At 40.4% G+C, this 22114-nt stretch overlaps 6 protein-coding genes and 2 long non-coding RNA genes across 15 annotated transcripts; 3 read left to right on the plus strand and 5 right to left on the minus strand.

The window, feature by feature from the left end:
- The first annotated feature begins 242 nt into the window (after nucleotides 1-242).
- On the plus strand, nucleotides 243-4412 carry LOC116928785. The gene is made up of 11 exons (XM_032935891.2): nucleotides 243-507; nucleotides 613-1077; nucleotides 1142-1404; nucleotides 1484-1591; nucleotides 1652-1911; nucleotides 1986-2186; nucleotides 2263-2425; nucleotides 2489-2801; nucleotides 2860-3658; nucleotides 3722-3841; nucleotides 3923-4412. The coding sequence occupies exons 1-11, from the start codon at nucleotides 399-401 to the stop codon at nucleotides 4209-4211; spliced, it is 3090 nt and encodes a 1029-aa protein (XP_032791782.2). The 5' UTR covers nucleotides 243-398; the 3' UTR covers nucleotides 4212-4412.
- On the minus strand, nucleotides 2188-2642 carry LOC123475265. Its single transcript, XR_006650177.1, has 2 exons — nucleotides 2508-2642; nucleotides 2188-2399 (listed from the first exon to the last, which is right to left on the minus strand). It is a non-coding gene; the product is annotated as an uncharacterized LOC123475265 (long non-coding RNA).
- On the minus strand, nucleotides 4255-5723 carry LOC116928808 (mediator of RNA polymerase II transcription subunit 27). The gene is made up of 6 exons (XM_032935929.2): nucleotides 5706-5723; nucleotides 5300-5520; nucleotides 5067-5205; nucleotides 4895-5013; nucleotides 4509-4833; nucleotides 4255-4412 (listed from the first exon to the last, which is right to left on the minus strand). The coding sequence occupies exons 1-6, from the start codon at nucleotides 5706-5708 to the stop codon at nucleotides 4278-4280; spliced, it is 942 nt and encodes a 313-aa protein (XP_032791820.1). The 5' UTR covers nucleotides 5709-5723; the 3' UTR covers nucleotides 4255-4277.
- Nucleotides 5724-6138: 415 nt separating this feature from the next.
- Nucleotides 6139-14865, minus strand: LOC116928819. Of its 3 annotated transcripts, XR_006650174.1 has the most exons (8): nucleotides 14421-14865; nucleotides 14192-14353; nucleotides 12703-12815; nucleotides 11234-11421; nucleotides 10612-10811; nucleotides 10323-10517; nucleotides 6981-10240; nucleotides 6139-6907 (listed from the first exon to the last, which is right to left on the minus strand). It is a non-coding gene; the product is annotated as an uncharacterized LOC116928819 (long non-coding RNA). The 3 variants fall into 3 exon arrangements; XR_006650175.1 differs by lacking the exon at nucleotides 6981-10240; XR_006650173.1 differs by having other exon boundaries at nucleotides 6139-10240.
- On the plus strand, nucleotides 8855-16322 carry LOC116928795 (SPARC-related modular calcium-binding protein 2). 4 transcript variants are annotated; one of them, XM_045177776.1, is made up of 14 exons: nucleotides 8855-8989; nucleotides 12243-12513; nucleotides 12632-12804; nucleotides 12893-12992; nucleotides 13083-13133; nucleotides 13235-13336; nucleotides 13429-13680; nucleotides 14246-14332; nucleotides 14703-14786; nucleotides 14863-14988; nucleotides 15124-15297; nucleotides 15363-15468; nucleotides 15562-15803; nucleotides 15871-16322. In XM_045177776.1, exons 1-14 carry the CDS (start codon nucleotides 8903-8905, stop codon nucleotides 15972-15974), a joined length of 1959 nt encoding a protein of 652 aa, XP_045033711.1. In that variant the 5' UTR covers nucleotides 8855-8902; the 3' UTR covers nucleotides 15975-16322. The 4 variants fall into 4 exon arrangements, with proteins under 4 accessions (XP_045033711.1, XP_045033712.1, XP_032791804.2 ...); XM_045177777.1 differs by having other exon boundaries at nucleotides 14279-14332; XM_032935913.2 differs by having other exon boundaries at nucleotides 13235-13327.
- Nucleotides 16323-16324: 2 nt separating this feature from the next.
- On the minus strand, nucleotides 16325-18730 carry LOC116928805 (glutaminyl-peptide cyclotransferase). Of its 2 annotated transcripts, XM_032935926.2 has the most exons (7): nucleotides 18191-18355; nucleotides 18016-18104; nucleotides 17533-17952; nucleotides 17389-17457; nucleotides 17234-17329; nucleotides 16778-17168; nucleotides 16325-16648 (listed from the first exon to the last, which is right to left on the minus strand). In XM_032935926.2, exons 1-6 carry the CDS (start codon nucleotides 18216-18218, stop codon nucleotides 16809-16811), a joined length of 1062 nt encoding a protein of 353 aa, XP_032791817.1. In that variant the 5' UTR covers nucleotides 18219-18355; the 3' UTR covers nucleotides 16325-16648; nucleotides 16778-16808. The 2 variants fall into 2 exon arrangements, with proteins under 2 accessions (XP_032791817.1, XP_045033717.1); XM_045177782.1 differs by lacking the exon at nucleotides 18191-18355 and adding an exon at nucleotides 18599-18730 and having other exon boundaries at nucleotides 16325-17168.
- A 38-nt stretch (nucleotides 18731-18768) lies between these two features.
- LOC116928810 (prenylated Rab acceptor protein 1) lies at nucleotides 18769-20141 on the plus strand. Of its 2 annotated transcripts, XM_032935933.2 has the most exons (6): nucleotides 18769-18911; nucleotides 19019-19061; nucleotides 19147-19312; nucleotides 19380-19598; nucleotides 19671-19870; nucleotides 19929-20141. In XM_032935933.2, exons 3-6 carry the CDS (start codon nucleotides 19215-19217, stop codon nucleotides 20018-20020), a joined length of 609 nt encoding a protein of 202 aa, XP_032791824.2. In that variant the 5' UTR covers nucleotides 18769-18911; nucleotides 19019-19061; nucleotides 19147-19214; the 3' UTR covers nucleotides 20021-20141. The 2 variants fall into 2 exon arrangements, with proteins under 2 accessions (XP_032791824.2, XP_032791825.1); XM_032935934.2 differs by lacking the exons at nucleotides 18769-18911; nucleotides 19019-19061 and having other exon boundaries at nucleotides 19171-19316.
- A 46-nt stretch (nucleotides 20142-20187) lies between these two features.
- LOC116928801 (proteasomal ubiquitin receptor ADRM1) lies at nucleotides 20188-22050 on the minus strand. Its single transcript, XM_032935921.2, has 7 exons — nucleotides 21711-22050; nucleotides 21517-21633; nucleotides 21356-21461; nucleotides 21167-21284; nucleotides 20809-21104; nucleotides 20580-20743; nucleotides 20188-20512 (listed from the first exon to the last, which is right to left on the minus strand). Exons 1-7 carry the CDS (start codon nucleotides 21900-21902, stop codon nucleotides 20324-20326), a joined length of 1182 nt encoding a protein of 393 aa, XP_032791812.2. The 5' UTR covers nucleotides 21903-22050; the 3' UTR covers nucleotides 20188-20323.
- Nucleotides 22051-22114: the final 64 nt, after the last annotated feature.

A 22114-nucleotide genomic window follows, 5' to 3' on the forward strand; every position in this document is an offset into this window, starting at 1 on the left:
CGCTACTGACAAACGCACGAAATTGAATAAACGTTGCTGCCATGTTGCGTTACCATAATTGAACAGAAACTTCGTGATAAGATTTAAACGGTAATATTTTCTGTAGATCAAAAGATTTCTCACATTCTCAGATCTAAGGGTTTTCAAAGAAATCAAAATCAAAGAAACAACTTACAGTTTTATACAGTATGCTTTTTAGCGCCACTGCTTTACAGTATCAATTTCTGTAACTGCAAAGTAACAACAGCTATTGCCTTTTGCCTTGGCTCTAGTAACAACAACTGAAGACGAGTACATAGAAAAACAGAGAGGTGGCCGTGAACGCAAATACCAGCAAACACACGTGTTTCCCGCGTTCCAAATTTCAGTCTGTTTCTATAGGGTAGCAGTGTAGTGAAATGAACACAGAAGATCCAGAGGATTCAGATTTGAACGACATTCATAAAATTGAAATTGCTCTTGCTGGCACGTCTAGCAGAGATAATGACTCTGAATACTATTTACGCTGTAAATATATTTTTACGATTCCAACCAGCCCTTCACGAACAACGATATTTGAAGTATCGTTTGACAGTCTAAAAATCTTATTAACTATTTGCATGACTTTTTCAGGTGATAGTGGTGATGGCTATTCCCCAAGTGAGGCAAGTAGTTATCAGCAGCATTTGACTCCATCCCATCCTGACAACACATTCTCAATATTTGAAGAGCTGACCTCTGAGTGTGTAGAAGAAGACAGAATAATAATATCTGAGTTGGAACCTAGTTATGAAAATGCTTTGTGTCTGAACAGAGCCTACCAATCAATGTTATTTGAGCTTTCTCAGCAATTGGAAGTTTTACGTAACGTGAATGAGCATAAACAAAAAATCTTGCTTACTGAAATAGAGATCCTTAAAGCCAAATTTACAAAGAAACCAGAAAAGAAGACAAAGAAGAAACCAATCTCATTTTCTTATTTTGGAATGCCATACTTCAAAGATGAATCATATAATACTCCACCGATGAATTCAGATGCCAAGTTAGCCTGCAATCTGGGATACAGAAATATTTCTTTGATAATGATGAATAAGCCTTGTAAGTAGAAAATTCCGAATATGCTTATTGGAAATAATGTTAGGTTACTTAATTTTATTTGCAGTATCGAAGTTCGAGATTCGGAAGCTTCGCAAAGAATTAAAAGAACAAGCGATTGTATTGGAATCTACTCGTCTAATCGCTATTAGAGATAAACTGCAAGAGCAACTAGAACAATCTTCTATTTCTAAAGAAGAAAAAAAAGCTATTCAAGATCAAATCAAGCCTTTTCAGCGTCAAATCTATGACGTCCGTTCTTTACCCGATGAAATACTTATGAATGTGTCCCCAACGTCATTCGACTGGATCAAACTATCTATTCAAAGTGTACGACCTTTAGCCTTTCGGCACTTATTTTATTCTTTTACCATTTTCATCATAATTTTTTTCAACCGTCGCATTTCAGTTTTTTCGATCACGTACTCCTGATCAGTTAAGGCTTCATTGGATGCATTATCTTCGCCCAGGGGTCAATAGTCGTCCCTGGAAACATGAAGAAAACAGGATGCTGAAGGTAAGTTTCCCGCGATCTCGCACGTTCACAAATAATAATTTTTTTAATTTTATCTTTCAGGACTTGATTAAGGCAACAGGCAATGGAATAGATTGGGATGAAGTAGCAGAGAATTTAAATAGTGGTCGTACACCCTTTGATTGCTTCCGTCACTATCAAGAAAAATTCAACATTGAACTTAGAAGGTTTGGTTGGACAAAGGAAGATAACGTCTTACTGCTCAGTCTTATCGGCAGTTTCCATGCTGAAAGCATGAGTGATATTTATTGGGAGGAAGTAAGGCGAAACTTTCCTGGGAAATCGAAAGCGCAGATTTACGCGTAAGTTCAGTGTCTCATCAAGGCACGAAATACTTTACAATTTAGTGACAACCATTAATGTCCGTTACTTACAGGCACTTCCGGTATTATATTTACTCGCTCGATCCCAGCCCGTTCGCTGCACATGAAGATATCGCTATTTTGGAAGGCATTAAAATGGGATATGATTTCTCAGACATTTCACTGGTCCTTGGGAAGCGAAGCATTGCTCAAATCCGCAATCGATACAAAATCATTCAAAAGAGAGGGATGGGATTGGAAAAGAATTGGACCGAGTAATTTTGTTTTAAATTTATTAATGATTAATATTACTACTATTACTATTTATTTATTTTTTATTGTTTTGTTTAGGAAAGAGAACAACATGCTTCTTGCCATGCCCGACGCTAGTAAGTTGCGTGCTCATATTATTCGAAGAGACTTTCCTGGTCGCAACTTTCCGCAGCTCTTCAGTAGGTTTCATTATTTACGTATGAAGTCTACATCACCTAAGGAATACATTGAGGATCTTAAGGTACGTCGTTGGCATTCCTTTCTATTTGCGGAACCTGTACAACGTATCTGTTTCTCTCTTAAGAATAAAAGGATGTACTCACAGAAAAGTTGGTTCCCGAAAGAAAACCGGAAGGTCGCTAGCAAGATTGTGAGCATGATGTCTTCCCAAGGTTATAAGCAGCATGTGGTTGGATCCATGTCGAAAACTCTCCCGATGTTGAAAAACAGTTTACTGAATTTTTCTCGAGAACGTAACTTGATTATAAGAGGTAAATTACTCCACCCCAATATTCGAGTTCGACATATCAGATGCAAACGATCAGTCAAGAGGAAAGAGAAAGAACTGAAAGCAATTCTGTGTCCAATGTTGCCTTCGAACGCGAAACGTCCAAGAAGTAAGCACATCTTTCTGTTCTTTCAATGAGAAAAATAATTATTATTTCCGTTTTACAGAATTATGTTTTCCCGGCGATGGAAGAGAACTTGGCATCACTTTCACAAGCATATACCGTTTGTTGCAATGCAATTTCACTCTTGCGCCTGAAATGGCGGAATTCACCGAAGAAAACTGCGAACGATTCGGAATAGCCTACGAGAATTATTTACCTTTCAAAGAACTTTTGAATTTAACCAAAAATCTTCCCGTACCTGAGCTTTCGGTTCGTACTGGACAGTTGCATTGGCTGCCCCCTTCACTGGGCACTTTGACTGGATATCGTGGACTCGATCTCCATCGGGCTTACTTACATGCATGTGCGAGCGCTCCTATTGTAACGGAAAGAAATACTGCTACGATTACGGAAATCCCTGATGAACCGACACCGGGGCCTAGTGGGTACCAATCCGCAGTGGTACCTCGGACGTTGGATGTGGGGAAAAAAGCGAACGCATCTGGAGGAAACGCTCAACAAGAAAACAATCCCGTTTTGGGAGCACCGGTATCTTTGACCGGAAGGTCGGAAATAGAGCAAAGCTTTAGAAATACTGCAAACCCAAGTGGAAAAACTAATCGAATTGTACCTGGAAACGATGAACGAAATTCCATTGGAGCATCCATTCAAGTTGAAAATGAGACGAGTTCGGAAACGGAAACGGATGAAGAAGAAGTTGACGAAGATGAGGTGGAAGTAGAAACTCCACAACCGCCTAATGTGCCTAATGACGTTTATTTTGGAGACCGAATCGCAGATAGTCTGCTGCTCTCACGTTTGACGACACTCTTCTTTTGGTCTGGCATCATGGGCAGCATGTAGTAAGTTGATACGTGTGCCCTTTGTGGTTACTTTTCCCCTTGATTTTCCTTTTGACTTTTCAGTGCTTCGGACGTGTCAAATCAGATCAAGGCACAGGAAAAAGCTATGAATGATCCGTCTCATACTGAGAACGGAGAGACTGCAAAGACAGTTAAGGCGAAGACCGTTAAGAAAAAGATGAGGTGAGCAGACGTTGAAAATTCCTTCGAAACTTTGACCTTCAAAATTATTGTTATTATTTTATTTTGTATTTATTTTACTAGTAAACAAGAAATGATGAGAGTGAGAAAAGAGAACATTCGCCAGGTCGTTTTAAAGCGTTACGGCAAATGTAAGGCATTGGAAAAGTCTGTAACTTCAACGACTGGGGATGGAGAGAACTCAGGAGATGCAATACCGTCAACAAGCACTGAGCCTACTGCAGAAGTAGATGTGGAGGACAACCCGCCGCCTGCGAAGAAACCGAGGAAAAAGCCAGGCCAAATACATGTTGCTAAAAGCGACCGCGTGACTCGTCATTCCAAGAAATTATGCCAAGATACTGGCAACTGATAAGAATTTTTCATGTTCATGTGTTAATCTATTTGCACCAAAGTATGTTCTCTCTTTTCCTTGTATTTAAGGTTTACAGTCTTCATGGTATGGATCCAGATTTCTCAAGTCCCTCCATGTAGGGGGTAAAAGGTTATGCAAATGATGACCACACTTTTTGCAGGGACTTGTAAACAGCGATTGATAACTGTTGAACCATGTCTGTTAAGTTAAAACGTGGCATAAATTAATTGTTCAATAATGTGAAACCATTATCAAGAAATAAATTCCAAAAGCAGTAAAAATGTCATAACTTACTAAAAATGATCTGATAGCTAGGTCCGGATATGCTGGTGAATAGAAATGGAGCATGGCCGCATTGGCGTTTTCGGTAACCTTCTTGAACACCTTGTAGCGGGATTCACCCCACATATCAATTTTCCCATCTTCAGTCATCAAATCTTCTGTAGCGCCTTTAACGACGACCCACTCGACCATCAATCTCTTGAGAACCACAATGCCTTTCATGATCTTGCCTAAGGTTATCTGCAACACTGTACTTGATCCATAAGGTCGGAAAGTTTCAATCTTCATGTTGTCACCCAATGAACGGCAGAGAGAATTAATAACATTGTCGATTTGCCTAGGGAAGAAAAGCATAATTTTGCATGGTTCGATTTCTAGTATTAACCAAATCAACATACTGTGGAGGTACATTCTGGCTACTAGGTTGGATCCTCCTTCTCTTTGCAGGGATAAGTGTAGATCGTTTTAGTGAATTTTGACTGAGAAGGGTTGTGGCATATCCAGAATATTCTGCCAGCTATTATCAATCATTAAAATTAAAACAATTTAAGATAAAACTGGAAATGTTACATTATCCGTCCATCTATATGAGGTGATGAGGGATTCATACAGATTTAGCGCATCAGGAGTGCAATCTTGGTTCAAGTAGCCACTGTTACCCAACTGAACTTGAACGGAATCAACACTTGTTATAGCTTCTTCAAATTCCCTAAAAAAAAAAAAGAATAATAAAGATTTAAATATAAAGGAAAATAAAGAATTAAAAAAAAAATATATATATATATATATGAGCTATGTTTTACTTGACACCCGTCTGCACAATGACCAACTGCTGTTGTAATTCTGCAACGAATTTTGACTCTTTACTGTCCTGCCCGGACTGAAGCCCAATACCTTCGGCGAGGCTGTGAAAGAGTGTGCCGACATTATTTCTCAGTGATCTAAGGGATTTTAAAGCAGCTGTAGCTTGGACAATATCCAGCTTGTTTGAATGGTCAGCCATCTTTTGTTGTTGTTTGAATGCCTACTGTCAAAAATCCAGCATTGCCGATGCGAGAAAACATTCAGATTTACGTCTATTCCATACAGAAGCAAACAAACAATCAATATGTCTATCCGTCAAGATTTCGGATGATGAAGCTGATTTTTAGGCCTCCTATTTCGGAATGTATAAAACCTTATATTCAAATTAGATTACACATGTGTTACCATTCTCCGATCGGTTTTCGTTGCGTGTGGCCCTCAAGCATGCGTAGCTACACAAGAAAGAAAGGAAAAGAATAAAATTAGATGAGAGAAAGAAGCAAGGAGACATTATATTTCTACTTGCCTCAGGAGATTGGAACAGGAGCAATTACAATGCGGGGAAATTTAGATGGTTCATCTACATTCCGGAGGTTCATCAGGCAACCCGCCTGGGTCGAAGTTTCGCGCCTCACAAATTTTCCGAGTCCATTACAATTAACACGCCCACCAGCAACCTTTTTTTTTTTTTTATTCTTTATTCCTCCAATCACCACCTGCTCAATATTCTTTTCGATTTCATTTCATTTTTTCTTTTTCCTTTGTGAACCTATTCCTTTGTTTCACATTCTAAAGATTTCTACAATTGAACCGAAAAAAAGAAAACAAAAACCCAAAAGATTTTTCAATTGTTGCATTTTTCTCTCAAGTCTAAATTAAAAAAAAAAAAGGCTGAAGGGAATAACAAGAATAACATCAAGACACATCAATTCCAACCTTTTCCCAGCTTAAAAAGGAAAAAAAAAAACAAAAAATGAAAATGAAAACAAAAGTCCGCCCAATGACAAACCAGGAGGGGGGTGGTGGTACAAGACAGCGTGTACCAAAAGGATTGTGCCTGGATTTTAGCGCGATAACAAGAACAACCGCTGAGGGATGATTATCGCTCCGCTGCGCAACACAAACAAGCGAAAGGGGAGGGACAAAGTAAAATAAGAAACTCGATGATACCATATAAAACGCACGACATGTTTAACCATTTGTTACGTCGATTGTTGTTTGTGTATACGTCTAGTATAGCATCCTCACATTTACACAACACACGCAAGCGCATAATATGCATCGGAATGGCGGCTGCCTTCATGCGCGCCCCTTTCGTGATCGCCAATCCATTATAGTGGACGTGCACAAGGGCGTTTTCCTCTTCTATCTCAGCTTCCACGCAACTTGATGGTGGCTCGCTATTACGTAGTCGATATGGGCAGTGACGGAGACTGTCGGGTGCTTCCGCCGGGGTGCCGTCAATCAAAACCCAATCGATCCGGATCGAATATCCTTGGCAGATCCCTACTAGGACTTGAGGCGAGGATAAATTTAAGAAGGGCGCTTTGCAAATTCGTCGATAACCGGATCTGGGACACACGCACACTCACGCGCAGTACAGAAACCTGACAACAGATAAACGAGTTAATGACCACCGGCCAAAGGAACGACGGTGAACGCAAGAGCAAAAAAGGATACCACGTATCCCACGAGTTTGTGATTTCCTTTTTGTAAACGACCAGCTGAATAGTGTCTCATTTACATCTCTTCCTCCCTCTTTTTCTGTACTTTTTTTAACTTTTAGAGAGCGAGCCAAAGAGTGAAAAGAGCGAGGGAAGGGCAGACTAATCGATCAGCTGGAAACTCATCCAGATCCACAGAACCGACCGATGTAAATGGAGCGTGCGTTAGAGGTGGAAGCCGGTCCCGTGTGGCAAGAATGGACCCCCAAAAGAAGAGAGACGAAGGGAAACGGAAGAATGTACCATGGAATTAAGAATATCGATACAAATACACAAGACCGTTCGCGACAGAGAGAAAATGGAAATGGGAGGGGCGGAAAAGAACCGAAAAAAAAATAAATAAAAGCTGAGCGAAAAAAAGAAATAAGAGGAGGCGGAACAAACTGATGAAACAAGACATGCAAGTGACTTGGCAAGTCCAACTACCAGTTGAAGAGGACCACTTGAGCTGTGTACAACGGCCGTCTATCGAATCAAAACACACACAGTCCAACAGTTCACAAACACACCATCAAGTGTGGATGACGTGTGTCACACGAAATAAAGTCTCGTCCAAGTAGATTTACTGCTTTTTTTTTTTAGTGTCTCTTCCATGTAAAGCAAATTTACACGCAACATGGCGTCTCCGTGATTTGTCAAAGAAAAAAAAAAAAAACGGGAACCATTAAAAGATTTTCTTGTTGCTCTCCAAAAAGGCAAGATAATAAAACATATTCAGGGCGGAGTTCTTCTGCTGCTTCGTGTCGTTGCTAATAAATAGCGCCATTGGAATTTATGGTTCAAGTTAGTCGTGTGTCCCCACAGTTGTGTCCCTGGCGCGTGATCAGTTTTTTTTTTTTTTTTTTTTGGCTAACTACCTAAATAATAAACTGCGCCTTAGTTTTCCCATCTTTTTGGGTATGTGACACAACAGTTAAAAAGAAGGAAAAAAAAAAAAGGAAAAAAATCTCGGAATTTAGTCCTGCAGACTGTGCGTGTGCCATCCAGTTTTCTTCTTTTTTGTCTCCTTGAATATCTGTTCCTTTTTATAACTTTTTTTTGTTTGGAAAAGAAGAAAAAGTTAACAGAAGGAAAACACACAAAAAAAAAAGAAAGACGAAGGGGAAAAAAGAAAACACATCTGAACGGGGTTATCTTAACCAGTCATCGAGTGAGTCAAGGTGAATGAGTAGTAGACGAAGCAGCACCAACAGAAGAAGAAGACGAGATCCGAGTCGAAGACAACCAGAAAAGAAGAAATAAATCTGCTGTATACGATTCTTTTTTTTTCTTCTTCTTCTTCTTCTTCTTTTGCCTCCTCCTCCTACTCCTCCTCTAGCTGCAACCCACCCCCAATCACCACCCACCTCTTTTTTTCTTTTTTTTTTCTTCTTCTTCTTCATCTATTCTCCCTCCCTCTTTCTCTGCCTGGTTTGTTGGCCACTACTACCCACCACCACTACCACCACTTGGAGCAACAGCACACTTGATCGTTCTGTCAGTGTCTCCGCAGGCTCCAGACCGGCGACACAGGTCCCCGTCGCGCCCAACTCCTAAAGCGGCCACACGAAAACACCAGTACACACAACATACAACACACACGCCGAAGACGACTATTAGATTAACCCTCTCTTTCGTCAACACATTTTTTGTGTGTGTGTGTGGAGAATCTTCCGGCTACTTGACTTTGAAATAACAGACATTTGCAACGTGTGTCATCCCCCGCACCGACTTTCACCATCAATCTAATCATCGACTCTATCGCGTTTAGAGTGCAACAACAAGATCGTGTTTCATCTTTGTGTGTGAGTGTGTGTGATTTTTTCATTCATTCAGAGAAAAAAAGAAATTTCGTTAATAGAAAAAAAAAAGGAACACAGAAATTGCGGAAACGACAAAATGTTGATCCGGAATTTGTGGTTTTTTCTGTTAACCTTCTGCTGGACGTTGAACGTTGTATCATCACACCTTCCACTAGTGCCAAAGGTAAGAGTACATCATTATCCACTTAACCATTTCACACCTACCCGTGCCAACTCTACTGACTTCGCTATCCCATTTAGCTTCGTTCCCTTCCACTTAATCCTCGGCTCATTTACCCCCAAACATTCTTAAGTCATTAATCCCGAATTTATCCCCCCCCCCCACCCCTCCAATCCTTTTAACTGCAAACTATTCGGGAAACAAGCACGATTTAGCCGTATCGTTTTTTATTTTTTAAACCCCGGGAATTCTTTGCTTGTTAGTAGGTGTGAAAATGCGCTTGTTAAAAATATTTTTTTCTTCACTTTTCGTTGGCATGGCTTTATTTTCTTTCTGATCGGGGCAAACGTCTGAGAGGGGAGGGATCAAGGGCATTGATTGTTAAAGAGCGCGGCCTCTGGGTTATATAGCGTGGTGTGTTGCAGGTGTTGCATCTGTGGAATAAATCCTCTCTAAAAAGCAAGAAACCAAAAGCGGTCTTCTTCTACTTTTTTCTTTCTTTTTGTGGGATGTATAGCAATTGCCACCTGAAGATTGAGGAAGAAGGGGAGGGGGGGGGAGTCGAATAATATACAAGTACTATCCATGTGCACATATAAAAGAAGAGGTCGATACCAAACGATCGTCTCCGGAGAGAGTGTGGGGCTCCCTGCCGTCTCAACAACCGAAAAAGAATTTTCTTGTCTTTTATTCTTTTTTTTTTTTATGACTAAGGGTCAAAAGGTCACTTGATTCTCTGTGTAGCAAACCGATGGACACCACCAGCCTAAAAACCCCCCCGTCCAAATGCGTCGTTGAGAGACTTTCTGGTGTGTCTTTTTTTTTTTTTTTACACAAAAGAATTCAAAGGGATTTTCTCGCTTTTGGGATGAAGGAAAAAAAATTAAAAAAGAAAAAGGGGGCCCGACGCCATGCTGTCTGCCGCAGTCAAGTCGTTCCCCTTCTCCGCGACCACTTTTTCCCTGTTGTGTACTATAATATTCCGGTTGATTTTTTCTTTCTTTCTCTCTCTCTCTCTCACTGCTCCGCCTCGTCCTCCTCCTCCTTATAGCCCCCTTATACCATTATAAATACGGCGGCTTGCTTGGTGCTTGGCCCTATCGGTCGCTCCCCTTTTATCTCTCTCTCGCTCTTGTGGTGGTGTGAAATGGTTATTATTACTGCCTTTGCCTATCGACTTCAGATATCTTCACACTTTTTTTCTTCTTTTATCATGGGTCCTTTTTTTTTAGATTGACACCATTTTTTTCTTTTCTTTTGGCATTATAGTTTCCGAATAAGAAAAAAACAAAAATTATATCTACCATCCACACAGAATATAAAAAAAAAATCTTACCTTGTGGCTATTAATGTTATGATTCTCGAAGACGCAATCTATTCTGGAAAAGAAGGGAAACATTCCATTCCGTCATGATATTTATTTTTTTTTTTCCCTTTCTGGAGGGGAGATTGGGTATTCCGGATGTGAAAACGTGACGCGAATGGACAAGTTTCGTCTCGTCTAGATATTCATCTTTTGTTGTTGTTGGACCTACAGTTAAAAGAAAGAACAAAGCAGAAATGTTCATCGCCGCTCAACAACAATAGATACGAATAAAATAAAGCTAATTTTTTTTAATTTTTACGTTTGTGATTTTGGGAGTGCGCGCTCGGATGCAGCGGGGACGCTTCCTTGTTCTCTTCCGCCGCAGCTAAGGGAAAACCTCCACAGGGGGGTTGCAGTTTTGGGATTCTTAATAGACAATCTAATAGCGAAGGTCACCCACCACTAGTTTTGTGATTTCCTCTTTTAGATGAAAGAAGACAAAGTTCCAACCTCGCCCCCCTGTAATAACAAAAGAAGCGAATCATTGTAATAGTATAAATTAAATGTGACAACTTATTGTCGTTTGCACGGCCAACACCCCCTCACAAAAAAAGAAACTTTTGTCCCTTTTTTTCCCTTCAAACTAAAAATATGTCTGAACTATTTCCCTTTTTTTCCCCTTGTTTCCTCCGTTCCCGCAACAGGTCCGAACAGATAGAAACAATCTTCATCTAGTCTTTCTATTCTTCTTCGTCTTCTTATCTTCTTTTCCAGTCTGAATGCCATTTCATGGCGATTGACATTCTTGACCTCTCCTCTTTTTCTTATAGTCCTCTATATATCCTACCATCCTTTATGAGTGGGCCGCCCTTTATTCCACATCTTTCTTTCTTTTCTTTTATTTTTCAGAGAAAAATAAAAATAATTCACTTCATACGTACGTGTGTGTAGTAGTAGATGTTGCCGGTGCCGGGTGCCTTGTGTGAGAAGAAGAAAAAGATTTTTTTTTTCTTCCCCTCTTCTCGAGGAGGAGGGGAAACCCAGGTGTTCTTCCTTCGGTGTTTTTCAGCTCCTATTCAACCTGCCGGACGACCATCCTCCTCTTCTTGTGTTGGATGGGGAAACGCAGCTAAACAGGACGAAAAAAAAAAGAAAAAAGAGATATATAAAGGATAGGGGGTTAGAAAAGAAAGACAAAACAAGAGGGAATTTTTTTTTTTTCCGTTTCCCTCCTCGGCCTCTTTTGGAATGAAATATATCTCGAATGGCACTTGTGGGCAAGTTTCCGTATACATCGAACACAGAATTGTCCACCTGCGCTCATTTTCTTTCTACCTACCCACCTACTCCTTGTGCTGCTCTATGGCCGCTCACGTTTTTATCAACTCGAGAGATTATACACACACACACACATTTTTCTTCGTCTTGACTTGAAAGGTGACTTGGCTTCCTTTTCTTCTTTTGGAGGACTATTATGCCGTCCGCTTTTCTTTTCCCCACTAGTCATGTCAAAATCATTCCACCACCAACACAAACTGTGTCCTTTTCCTTTTCTTCTTTTCTTTTGGAAATGTTGAACACACATTCGCCGGAACAATGCAACGTGGGAGAAGCACACAGTTTGAAGAAGACGCTGAGGTCTCAAGTGGAAAATGTGTTCGTTCGTCAGATGACGGCGAGAGATTTCCGGTAAAATGAAACTGAATTAAACAGAACTGTAAAGCAAAAGTTCAGGATGAAATCAAAAGTTAGAAAAGTCGAAATTCTATCGGTTCTCGAATCTCTCCCTACTTCGCCAAACGGAGGCGAAAGCACGAGAGTAATTCAATAGGCAATATCGGAAATCGTATTCGTAATGTGAAGAAATGGGCGTCTAGATAGGGTCGTCTATTTTGGCAAAGAAAAAAAAACGCGTGTTTCTAAATCACTTCTCGATTTTCTACTTTCTAGCCACCGTCCATGGTTTCGGCCGAATGCCAGACGCTGACGCAACAATGTGGAGAAGAGCTGGGTCTCTTCAGCTCCGGTAGCAACCAAAGCGCTGGACGGTCGCCATCAACGACGACGACGACTACTACGACCACAACGACAACAAGTTCACCGTCCGCTCTAGAACCGGTCTGCGGGTCAGACGGCCGGACTTATAGCTCCCGATGCGAGCTACAGCGTGCCAGGTGCGAAGGCCATCCTGTCCGGGTTCGTTATCGTGGATCTTGTCAAGGTAAATTTGTTTCCCATCACCAAGCGTCTCTTGTAACAACAACAACATATCCATCTTGGCATCTTTTTTTCCTTTTGGAGCTGTTTAATTTTAATTTTTGTGTGTTTCTCTTTATCAGGAGAGGAGAAACGTTGTTGGTCAGAGCGACGCTTGGCTCAGAGAACAGCCCGGCGGTTGAACGAGACTCACCAAGCAGGAACCGGTGCTAGCGGACTGGGCAAAAAGGCGGCACCTACTGGCGAGACGTTCATTCCCGAATGCAATGAGGACGGGCGGTTCGCAGAAATCCAGGTAAGCCAAGCCTGAAATTGAATTTAAAGAAGAAGAAGAAAAAAAATGAAAGCTCAGTGAATAAATTGGAAACTTTTGTCAATTCTAGTGCCATCAAGCGACAGGCTATTGTTGGTGCGTCACGCCTGACGGCAAACCCATTCCGGGTTCTTCTATTCGACATAATAAACCAAACTGCAAGCGACAAAGTAAGTTCTCCTTTCCCTCTGGAAATCAAAGAATAAAAACGTAACACAAAGGACGAATCGATAACCCCATTTTTACATCGATTTTTATAGGCAAATCGAGTCCCAGTCGTCGGTCACCACAAGGCAAGAAACCCCGGAAAGGTAAAATACAAAAAAAATAAAAATAAAAAATGAAAGAGCAAAAGAATCAGTGCATGAACTTAGATTTTTCTTTTTCTCTTTCTCCTCTAACGTATGTGCAGGTTGCACACCTGGCGACAAAGCGGCTTTCAATGGTCATCTGATCCGACTTTTTACGACTGAATTTAACCGCTTGCCCACCACTCCAATCCCAAGTAAGCCAGGTTGTAAGAGCGCAATTCAATGGATGGTGTTGTCTAGAAGGCGTTTCCAACTTTAGCGATTGCGAATGAAACTCATTTCGACTGTTTTGTAGGTACGACAGCACAAATTGATGGCGTGACTGAGACGGCTGAACGTCGAGTGATGGAGTGGAAATTTGATCAGCTGGACAAAAACAACGATGGCCAGCTGATTCGACGCGAATTCAAAGTTCTCCGACGACTCGTCCGCAAAGTGGTCCGACCCAAACGCTGTGCCAAAAACTTCCCTCGACTCTGCGATACGGATCAGGATCGTAAGATTTCGCGCTCAGAGTGGTCCGTCTGCCTCGGCATCGGTATCAATAGTAAGTAGTTCATAAAACACTCTCGTGAATGAATACGATTACTCGCGACCAACAATCTAAATGAACAGGTTGTTACAAACGGCCTGGGGTCATTTCAGATTACAGGTTACACATGTATGTATATAATGTCCAGCCCTCCTAAAAACCATTGTAGAAACTGGTTTCTAGTTTAGGGATGGGTCCTGCTACTACATATGTCAAGATGACCAGTTGCACAATGTGGACTTTCCTTCAGAGTAATAGGTGATCCATCACCAATGTAATTGCCAATTCACAAAAATCTTGTTTTCCATTCTACCAAGACTTCTAAGTTGTGGGCCTAGTTGAATGACCTGTTACCAAGTTGCAAACAGCTCTTTCATCATAAATGACTTGAAGAGACAGATAATGAACTGGATAGGGCAACTGTGTTTGGTCGAACAAAAATAGGGGGTCCACAACTTGAAATCAAAGCCTCACATCTATTGTCACAGACCCAAACCCATGAAAGTTATGAAGGTCAAATGATTACCAGATTGTGTGTATGTTGTGTAGCGACCAAGACTTGCCCGTTGATAATGTGTAGTCTCCTTCCGTTTGTTCCTCTTCCTCAACTCAGGGGACAGCGGTGAGGACTCGGCGGCCATTGAATCCAGACTGCCCATCCGACCAGGTATAGAGTTTTTGCCATCTTCTAGTTGCAAGAACCCATTATTCTTTCTATCTCTGGCTTCTATATGGGGGCTTGTGTTTCACTTTACCGATTTTCCACCTGGGAAATAGAATGATCAATCTTGAACCTTATGACGGGAGCTGATTGATGAAGTGAAGTTCAGTTCCAGGTCGTGTCAGTTTTCGTCTGCTTTGGGCTAACGTGCATCCATATTTCTGCATTGTTACGGGGGTAGCTTTCGGCTATTAAAAAATACCTCCTGTATTTTTAACACGCACAAAATTCTTTAACGTCCATGTTGTTTTCGCTTTTGAGTTATTTTGCTTTAGTCTGTATAATTAACTGGTTTTGTTTCTGTTGAACTATTCAGATATTGACAGTTTGCTGTGGACCAAGGCCAGTAGCATTTCCCTTCAGGAAGCATCGTCTGTCGAAGAGAATGAACCTGTAGAAGGTATGTTAAAACATCAATCTCACTACTAACTGAACAGTTTTCGTCATCTTGTCTATTTTGTTTATCTGAAATGAAGCAAACGACTGTTATTCTGATCGAGAAGCCGCTCAAGAGGAGGTTGACCAAGGCGCCCAAGGAATGTACGTTCCTGAATGTACGCCAGATAACAAATACCAGCGAGTCCAGTGCCACAAATCAGCCGGTAAGATTCTTTTTTTTTTCTTTAAATTTCAACTGTGGCACTTGCCTGATCATGTCTGATCATGCCTACTTCTTCGAACGCATACCTTCATTGTTACCTTTGTATTTTTCGTCCTTGGTCGCGTATTATTTCTAGGCTATTGTTGGTGTGCCAATGACGAAACGGGCAAACCCATTCCTGGAACATCAGTACAGAACAGCAAACCAACAAACTGCGACAACCTACCTGCCCACGTGTTGAATCGGCCCACTCCTCCTCCACCGAAAGAAAACCTCAAACCTGTTTACCGTCCTCTAACAGCAGAGGAAGGTAAGTGAAGATGTCAACGTGATCTCGCGCCATCTTGCGATACTTAATCAAACTATTTTCTGCAGCTTGTACGGGAAAAAGGAAATCACGTTTGCAATCCGACATGGTGGAATTTTTCAAGGAAAATCTGGCTGCTTTCCTTGTAAATAAAACTGCCAATAATCCCAACAGGTATGGAATACGATTTATTGTTAGTGAAAATTTTACTTTTTTTTTTACGCAAAAAAATTCTATGTATTTTACCTCCATATTTTATTTCCACAGTATTGCTGGTCCAGACTATAATTTGCCGCCGCGAGAAAGAGTTGCCAAATGGCAGCTGCAACAACTGGATGCCAATAAAAACAATGTCATCGATAGACAGGAAACGCGTGAATTACGCTTGCTGTTCAAACGCAGCCAAAAACTGAGACGGTGCAGTAAGAAATTGCCTGCTTTTTGTGACATGAACGCAGATAAAAGGATTACAGCTGACGAATGGCTCCAATGTCTCGGAGTTGTCAAAGGTACGTAAATCAATATCTTTGCCATTGATCGAGGCACGGACCTAAACATCCCAATTTTCCTATTTAGCTGAAGTTAGCAATATAGCTTCTCCAATCATTCCTGCCGGGGGTTCATCTAGCGGCAAACGAAGAGGACCAAATCCTTTGAGCACCTACCTCAAGGACCGATGATGTTCGTGGTTTTTTCTATTCTCTCAGAATGAGAACAAAATTTTCAAGCTATGGAAAGAAGATGAATTTAGCATTATACGAGAGAAAGATGAAGCAGTTCCTGAAAGCTTAAGAATAACTAAGAGAATAAGAGATTACGAGCGCTGCAAGTGGATTATTTCGTAAATGATCGACAATTTACTATGTAACAATACGACGAGCTAATATCTTTTTCCTTCCAAATGACATTTTTTTCTTTTCACGGCAATTTTTGTTTTCCAGTTACGAGTGATGAGCTGTGTACATATGTGATGATGGTTTTCCTCTGGATTTTGTATAAATAGTTAAATGAGTGTTCGCACAACCAAACATTCATTTGTCTCTTTTGTGTATTTATATTTATATCCCAGAAGGAAAAAAAAATGCGAAAGAGTATTCTGGATAACAAATTTCTGCATATTGTTGCACTTTGCATTTTCTTTAAGGTATCAAATTGCATAACTTGCTACCAGGAACAGAAAATTTTCACGTGCTCCTAGGTAAACACGAGTTTTAATGTTTTTTGATAAACCAAAAAACTTGAAATGATTCTTTTGGAATGGTTTGGTGGTTGATTAGTAAAAGTCAATTCCCGGAAGACCAAAGGCTAGATAAATAAAGAAGTGCTCGATCGATCAAAGACAGCAAACTGAAACCTTGATCAGCGAAATAGAAGAGGAAAGAGAAATGGAAATAGGGTTAGTGAATGTTACCACAGAGTAAATTCAAAAAAGACAAAGTCAGGATGGGTATAGATATAGACGGATAAGTTTCCTACAACTCACTATTATTGGCCTTTAGATCTTCCCCGAATTGTCAGATATTAACTTGGAGGTACTCGACGACAAACACACGAAGAATCTTGTTAAGATCATCGATAGTATTATAGTCGAGAACTGATTTGTTATCGCCATTCGTGTGCCAAACATCCGGGAAAGGAGTTGTAATCAAATGTAAGATAGGAACGTTTCTTTGCATGAAAGGGATGTGGTCATCTTCTATCCCACCAGGCGCGAAATCACTTAAGAAGATTTGATTGCTTGTTGTCAACAGATTCGCATTTCTCAATCGTGTTTCAATGTTCGCCGCATGTTTGAACCACCGATCACCAGACGTAATATAACTATAAAAATTTGGGTTGCGAGCTCCTAGTAAATCCAGTAGCACCATCAAATCCTATCGCGGGTAAGGTGCAAATCTCAGTCACGTGTACGTCAGTGTAACATAAATTATTCCCATACCATCCTGTGAAGTTCATTCGTTCCATCGCGGTTTTCCTTTGGGTAGGATGTAGCCTCCCATTTTCGGGCAAGATTACGCGCACCGTAGATCGAATCCTAAGCTCGACTTACATTATAAAAGCATTCGATAAATAGTTTATAAAAAATAAACATACCCTGGCATTCCAGTCTCTGAAAGCCTCTTCACCATCAAAAAATATAAACTGCAAAGTAACTGCCTTGCCCTGATAAATATGCAATTGGAGCATTAAATATTTATTCTTCAGTTACTACTGTGATCTTTCTATATCTTCATTTACATTTTGCTTTTGTTGATCCAATTTTGGTGCTAAATCTTTTGCCAAGGTAATCATCATGGCACACGGGGCAGCTGAATCAGTAGCACCAATAAAATTTCCATCCCTAGTATATTTGGAATCATAGTGGCAGGCAAGGACTAGGCGTCTTTGAGCACTAGGATCCAATGTTGCTATTATATTTTCAAATGTCTTTTTTCCATGTGGACGTGGTGCGTCGGCAGTGAATTTATCTGTTACAACATCCCAACCCAGAGACTGCATTTCACCCATAATGTACTGCCTGACTCGGGTATGACTGGGAGTACCAACAACACGTGGAACTAATATTGGGTCTATTGTTACATCAAACCTTTGCATATCTGACAATCCACTAATGTACTTAAGCTGCTCCAAATTTAAGACATTGGCTTGGTGGCTTGACTGAAACATAAATAACAAAAATTAGCACAAAATGTTTTTTCCTACAGATGTGGATGCTACTACCTTGGCATGAAACCATGCCTGAGCTTGACTCTGACTTAACAAACTCAAAATAAAAAATATCCCTTTTAAAGAGATCATTTTGGCGTTACCTGCATAGAAAAGGGAAATTTTCAATTATGTAATAGATTAATTTTAAAAAAGCGAATGGGTAATTTAATGGTTAATTCAGACGGACCTCTAAATAACCACGTTATTTCCCACATTAATGAAACGCAGATAAACTGCTTCAACACTTAAATCAACACAAGAACAACACAAGACGTAACACACGCCATCAATAAACTAGGCGACACCGTCAAACATCAAGGAATCATCACGGTCCCTTGATCATTCAAGAACTTTTCTATCACGTGACGAGTGACGTCGTCTGGCTATTCATTTGGAGTGAAAACATTAGCCGTAACATTGTTTGTGTGGCCTTGCTTTCTGAAGGAGATACATTATTTACAAACAAATTCCTCGTAAGGACAATACAAAACAAAGACTTTAACATTAAATTCAAGGTTTTAGTGCCAGCCACAGTGACAGGTACTAATTCCTTGATGTAAAGAAACTTCCTATATATGGCAAAAGCATAGCTTACCAAGGAAAAGAAATAGGTCCGTGAACGAGGGCGAACTAGTAACAACTAACGCAGTTGGCCAATCTGCTCTCCTTTTCAACCCGGACGCGATATTAAATAAAAACCTTTTTTTTTTCTTTCTAAGGGATATGATGGTGTTGCACCTGTTTTTCCTTCATTAGAGCGACACTGGCACTTTTTTGACCAGCTTATTGTGGTTAGATTTTTTAAGCGAATGACGTACGTCGCATATGTTAGTCTGTTATTGGTTTTCCCTTTAAAGAATCGAAATCTTTTATTTTGCCATAGCAACCATCCAAGTTCGTATAATAAGGTAAAACAACCGTAAGTCGCTGTAAGCATTAAACACTTTTCTTTAAACGCGTGCGCCAATTTTATTCCTCGACTGTTTCTATGTTCCTTGGAAACATTTTATTTCAGCATACTGTGGAAGAAAAACCAGCTCGTAAACAACAACAAAAAAGTCAGTTTTGTCAACGAAGCCTTGCATCTTGTAGTAAAAAAAGAACGTTTCAATTTATTGACATTACGCCATATGTGACTATTAGGGCCACCTAGCGGTGTATTTACCTTTTGTATATGAATCTGAAACCAGACGATCTTCCTCGCGTGTCAAATGGCTGACGTGGACAAGTTGGAACTGTTGGATAGCTATGTAACAGGAAATTTGATGGAATCCGAAGTTTTAGAAAATAAGCCTTCACGGGATTCTATGCAAGTTGCTAATTGGATATTATTTAAACGACATAATGTAATACTACTATTTATTTGAAATGTGTAGGATGTCGCTTCCTGTCAAACTCAATCTGTCCGTCCCAGCTGCACAGGAATGGGTAGGCACAAGAAGAAAACAACTTAAACCGTGGTTTCGATTTGTACAAACCTCAAAGTTTCAAAGTCCATCATCAGTGCCTGCCCTTGGTGCAAGGATTGTGAAGAATATTGATCATTTTCAAAGCAATTATTTATGCATTTTTGTCGTTCTTATTTTGTATTGTTTGTAAGTTAACTCTTCATTTTGTTTTAGTTTTGAATGATTTCCAGTATTTACTATTATTTTTGTTACATGTAGGTTAACATCACCCCTACTTTTGTTTGCTGTGGGCACATCATTAGGAGCTTGCGCTTTGATATCACGCAAAAATGTTGATCAGAAAATTTGTGTATTTGGTCAAGAAATCAGCTTAGCTCAGCAATATGGGCTTATTGCCATGGTGTCTCTTCCACTTTTCTATCTAGCAGGAGCTGGGTCTGTGGTGTTCTGGGTTTTAGGTAAGCTTTGAATTTTCTTTTCTTGAATGTAAATAATAGCATCAAAATTTCTTTGTAGGTGCTTCTATGTTTTTTATTGTTTTGCATGCATCTTTTTACAATAATGAATCCCCTGAAGAGAGTTTTGAACTCCCCATTCAACAGGTTTAGAAGTTTTTTTTCTATCATTATTTCTGTATGCTAATCTGCCTTTATTTAACTGATTATTTTAATAATTTCTATCAATGTTTTCATGTTTTGTTTGCACTAAATACATTGATTTTAGTTACCATTTGTGCTGCTATATCTGTTAATTTCTAAAACATAAACTTGAATGCTCCCCCTCATGAAATTTATTTCCAGAAACAAAAACTGGCAAAAGGGCTAAGCCAAACGCTAAATTGGAAATGGGGGAAGAGACGAGGAAGGGATAACAAAGACGTGATTTAAGACAAAATTGATAAATGGCTACAACTAATCAAGAGCCATTCCATCGTCGCCATCTTCTTTCTTCTTATCCTTATCTTGGCTTTGGAGAGCTGCAATAAAAGCTTCCATATCCCCTTTTTGAGCCGCTTCAACAGCCTCAGAGCCGAGGCCGAACTGTTGAATAAGTGGACCTAACTGGCCGGACTGAAGAGCTGCGCTAAACACGCTCAACGCCTGAAAAAAGATAGATCATGATAAACTATAGTACAGTGTAAAGCAGGATCTCATAACGCTGATATACCTGGGCAAACTGGGGTGACTGAACTGTGTCTCGAACCATGGAAGCTGTATCACCTTCACTAGCCTGGTCCGACGGTGGCAAGAAATCACGTAATTGCCGCATAAAATCAGCGTTATTCAGAATCGGATGCAGAACATCTGTACTCAACCCTTCTGACAGATCTACTACTTTCCATAACCAGAAAACAACAATGATTCAATTTCAAATGTGGTAACACGATATATTGTACCTGACGGTTTTTCCGGCTGGCCCTGAGCAGCGGCGGTACCTGAGAGTCCTAAGGCCGAATCAGGTACTTGAATTCCCGAAAGGATTTGCTGGAGATTCGTCAAATTGCCTAAAGAAGGCACTCCCGTAGACAGTGGAGTTGCTGGCAAGTTACTGCCAGCGTTTGCAGAACTGGGTGTAGTGGCTGCAGCAGTTGCAGTGGCTGGTGGGATTGCTGCAGCCGAGCGAGCTTGAGAAGCCGAGCCAGAAGTGGCACCACTTGAACGGCTTCGGGAGCTAGAACTACTACGCACAGCGCTGTGTAGGGGAAAAAAAATCTTGCTGATTAACACAACTTTTACATTTCAGGTAACAGATACCTGTCCGATGGGACTAGAAGAGAAGAAAGGCCTGACATCCCACCAACATTTCCAAACAACTGCATAAGTTGCTGCTGCGACATGGAGCTCAGCAAGCTTTGCAAATCCCTTTCACTACCTGGAAGTTGAGGACAGCATAACCATTTTAGTTTACTGCTTCCAATTTCAAGTATTAATTATCACACTTACCAAGATTGCTTCCTCCTCTTCCACCTTGTGATCCTGGAGTGGGTGGATTATTCAGATATTCATTTACTTTACGGCAGTAAGTCTCATCCTTATCAGTTTTGGGCTCCTGAATATAGGATTAAAATTTATCAAATTACTTTTCTAGAGTAAAATGTCATTACCTGCATCCAAAAGAAAGTTTTTTTATTGGATGATTTGAACTTCAGAAGAAAGACTCTTCCAGTGGTACATTGAGGTACTCGAACATATTCACAATCATCAGGGAAAATAATCCAATCCTAAATGTAGAAAGACATGGTAAGTATGAAGTAATTTTTTTTTTTTTATGAAAAAATTTTATTAAAAAGTAACTTACATCTTCAACATTCCCAGACTGACGATCTTTCCAACAAAAGTGTATCAAGGAGTCACTCGACTGATGAATATAAACAAGGCCTTTCCTCTTGTCAGGATGCACCATATTGCCCCTCATCGTCATTTTGCCGGCCCGAAATTCCACCAGATTTTTACTCTGGCTACGGGAAGAAGAATTGCTGAAAAGACTCATTTTTTCTTCTCGACTGTTTTACGTTCGTTTTACCCAACGAAGACTACTAAACCTTACTAGTATAACACAGCTGAAGTATACTAAAATACAAGTGTTCCCAAACGAGACGCAGACACAATTTCATCAAAAATGAAACTGCAAATCATGGCAGTATCACCGTATTCCAAGGAAGCCTCCTCTCTATTTGTGCCCAACCTGCCATCTGGTGATGA

Source organism: Daphnia magna, linkage group LG8 (assembly GCF_020631705.1).
Source record: "Daphnia magna isolate NIES linkage group LG8, ASM2063170v1.1, whole genome shotgun sequence".
In the NCBI taxonomy this organism is placed as follows: domain Eukaryota; kingdom Metazoa; phylum Arthropoda; class Branchiopoda; order Diplostraca; family Daphniidae; genus Daphnia; species Daphnia magna.

Excerpts from the sequence above, each read along its gene's own strand:
- LOC116928785 (XM_032935891.2), top strand. The coding sequence starts at position 399 with ATGAACACAGAAGATCCAGAGGATTCAGATTTGAACGACATTCATAAA. Across the intron at positions 2,187-2,262 it reads TTGGAAAAGAATTGGACCGA|GAAAGAGAACAACATGCTTC; the intron begins GTAATTTTGTTT and ends TGTTTTGTTTAG. Across the intron at positions 3,842-3,922 it reads ACCGTTAAGAAAAAGATGAG|TAAACAAGAAATGATGAGAG; the intron begins GTGAGCAGACGT and ends TTATTTTACTAG.
- LOC116928808 (XM_032935929.2), bottom strand. Across the intron at positions 5,206-5,299 it reads ATTGTGCAGACGGGTGTCAA|GGAATTTGAAGAAGCTATAA; the intron begins GTAAAACATAGC and ends TTTTTTTTTTAG. Across the intron at positions 5,014-5,066 it reads CATATAGATGGACGGATAAT|CTGGCAGAATATTCTGGATA; the intron begins GTAACATTTCCA and ends GATTGATAATAG.
- LOC116928795 (XM_045177776.1), top strand. The coding sequence starts at position 8,903 with ATGTTGATCCGGAATTTGTGGTTTTTTCTGTTAACCTTCTGCTGGACG. Across the intron at positions 12,993-13,082 it reads ACCAAACTGCAAGCGACAAA|GCAAATCGAGTCCCAGTCGT; the intron begins GTAAGTTCTCCT and ends CGATTTTTATAG. Across the intron at positions 13,337-13,428 it reads TCCAATCCCAAGTAAGCCAG|GTACGACAGCACAAATTGAT; the intron begins GTTGTAAGAGCG and ends ACTGTTTTGTAG.
- LOC116928805 (XM_032935926.2), bottom strand. The coding sequence starts at position 18,218 with ATGTGGGAAATAACGTGGTTATTTAGAG. Across the intron at positions 17,953-18,015 it reads AGGCATGGTTTCATGCCAAG|TCAAGCCACCAAGCCAATGT; the intron begins GTAGTAGCATCC and ends TTTATGTTTCAG. Across the intron at positions 17,330-17,388 it reads TCAGAGACTGGAATGCCAGG|GATTCGATCTACGGTGCGCG; the intron begins GTATGTTTATTT and ends AGTCGAGCTTAG.
- LOC116928810 (XM_032935933.2), top strand. The coding sequence starts at position 19,215 with ATGGCTGACGTGGACAAGTTGGAACTGTTGGATAGCTATGTAACAGGA. Across the intron at positions 19,599-19,670 it reads GTTCTTATTTTGTATTGTTT|GTTAACATCACCCCTACTTT; the intron begins GTAAGTTAACTC and ends TGTTACATGTAG. Across the intron at positions 19,871-19,928 it reads TGTGGTGTTCTGGGTTTTAG|GTGCTTCTATGTTTTTTATT; the intron begins GTAAGCTTTGAA and ends ATTTCTTTGTAG.
- LOC116928801 (XM_032935921.2), bottom strand. The coding sequence starts at position 21,902 with ATGAGTCTTTTCAGCAATTCTTCTTCCCGTAGCCAGAGTAAAAATCTG. Across the intron at positions 20,744-20,808 it reads CCAGCCGGAAAAACCGTCAG|TAGATCTGTCAGAAGGGTTG; the intron begins GTACAATATATC and ends TATGGAAAGTAG. Across the intron at positions 20,513-20,579 it reads AGTCACCCCAGTTTGCCCAG|GCGTTGAGCGTGTTTAGCGC; the intron begins GTATATCAGCGT and ends ATCTTTTTTCAG.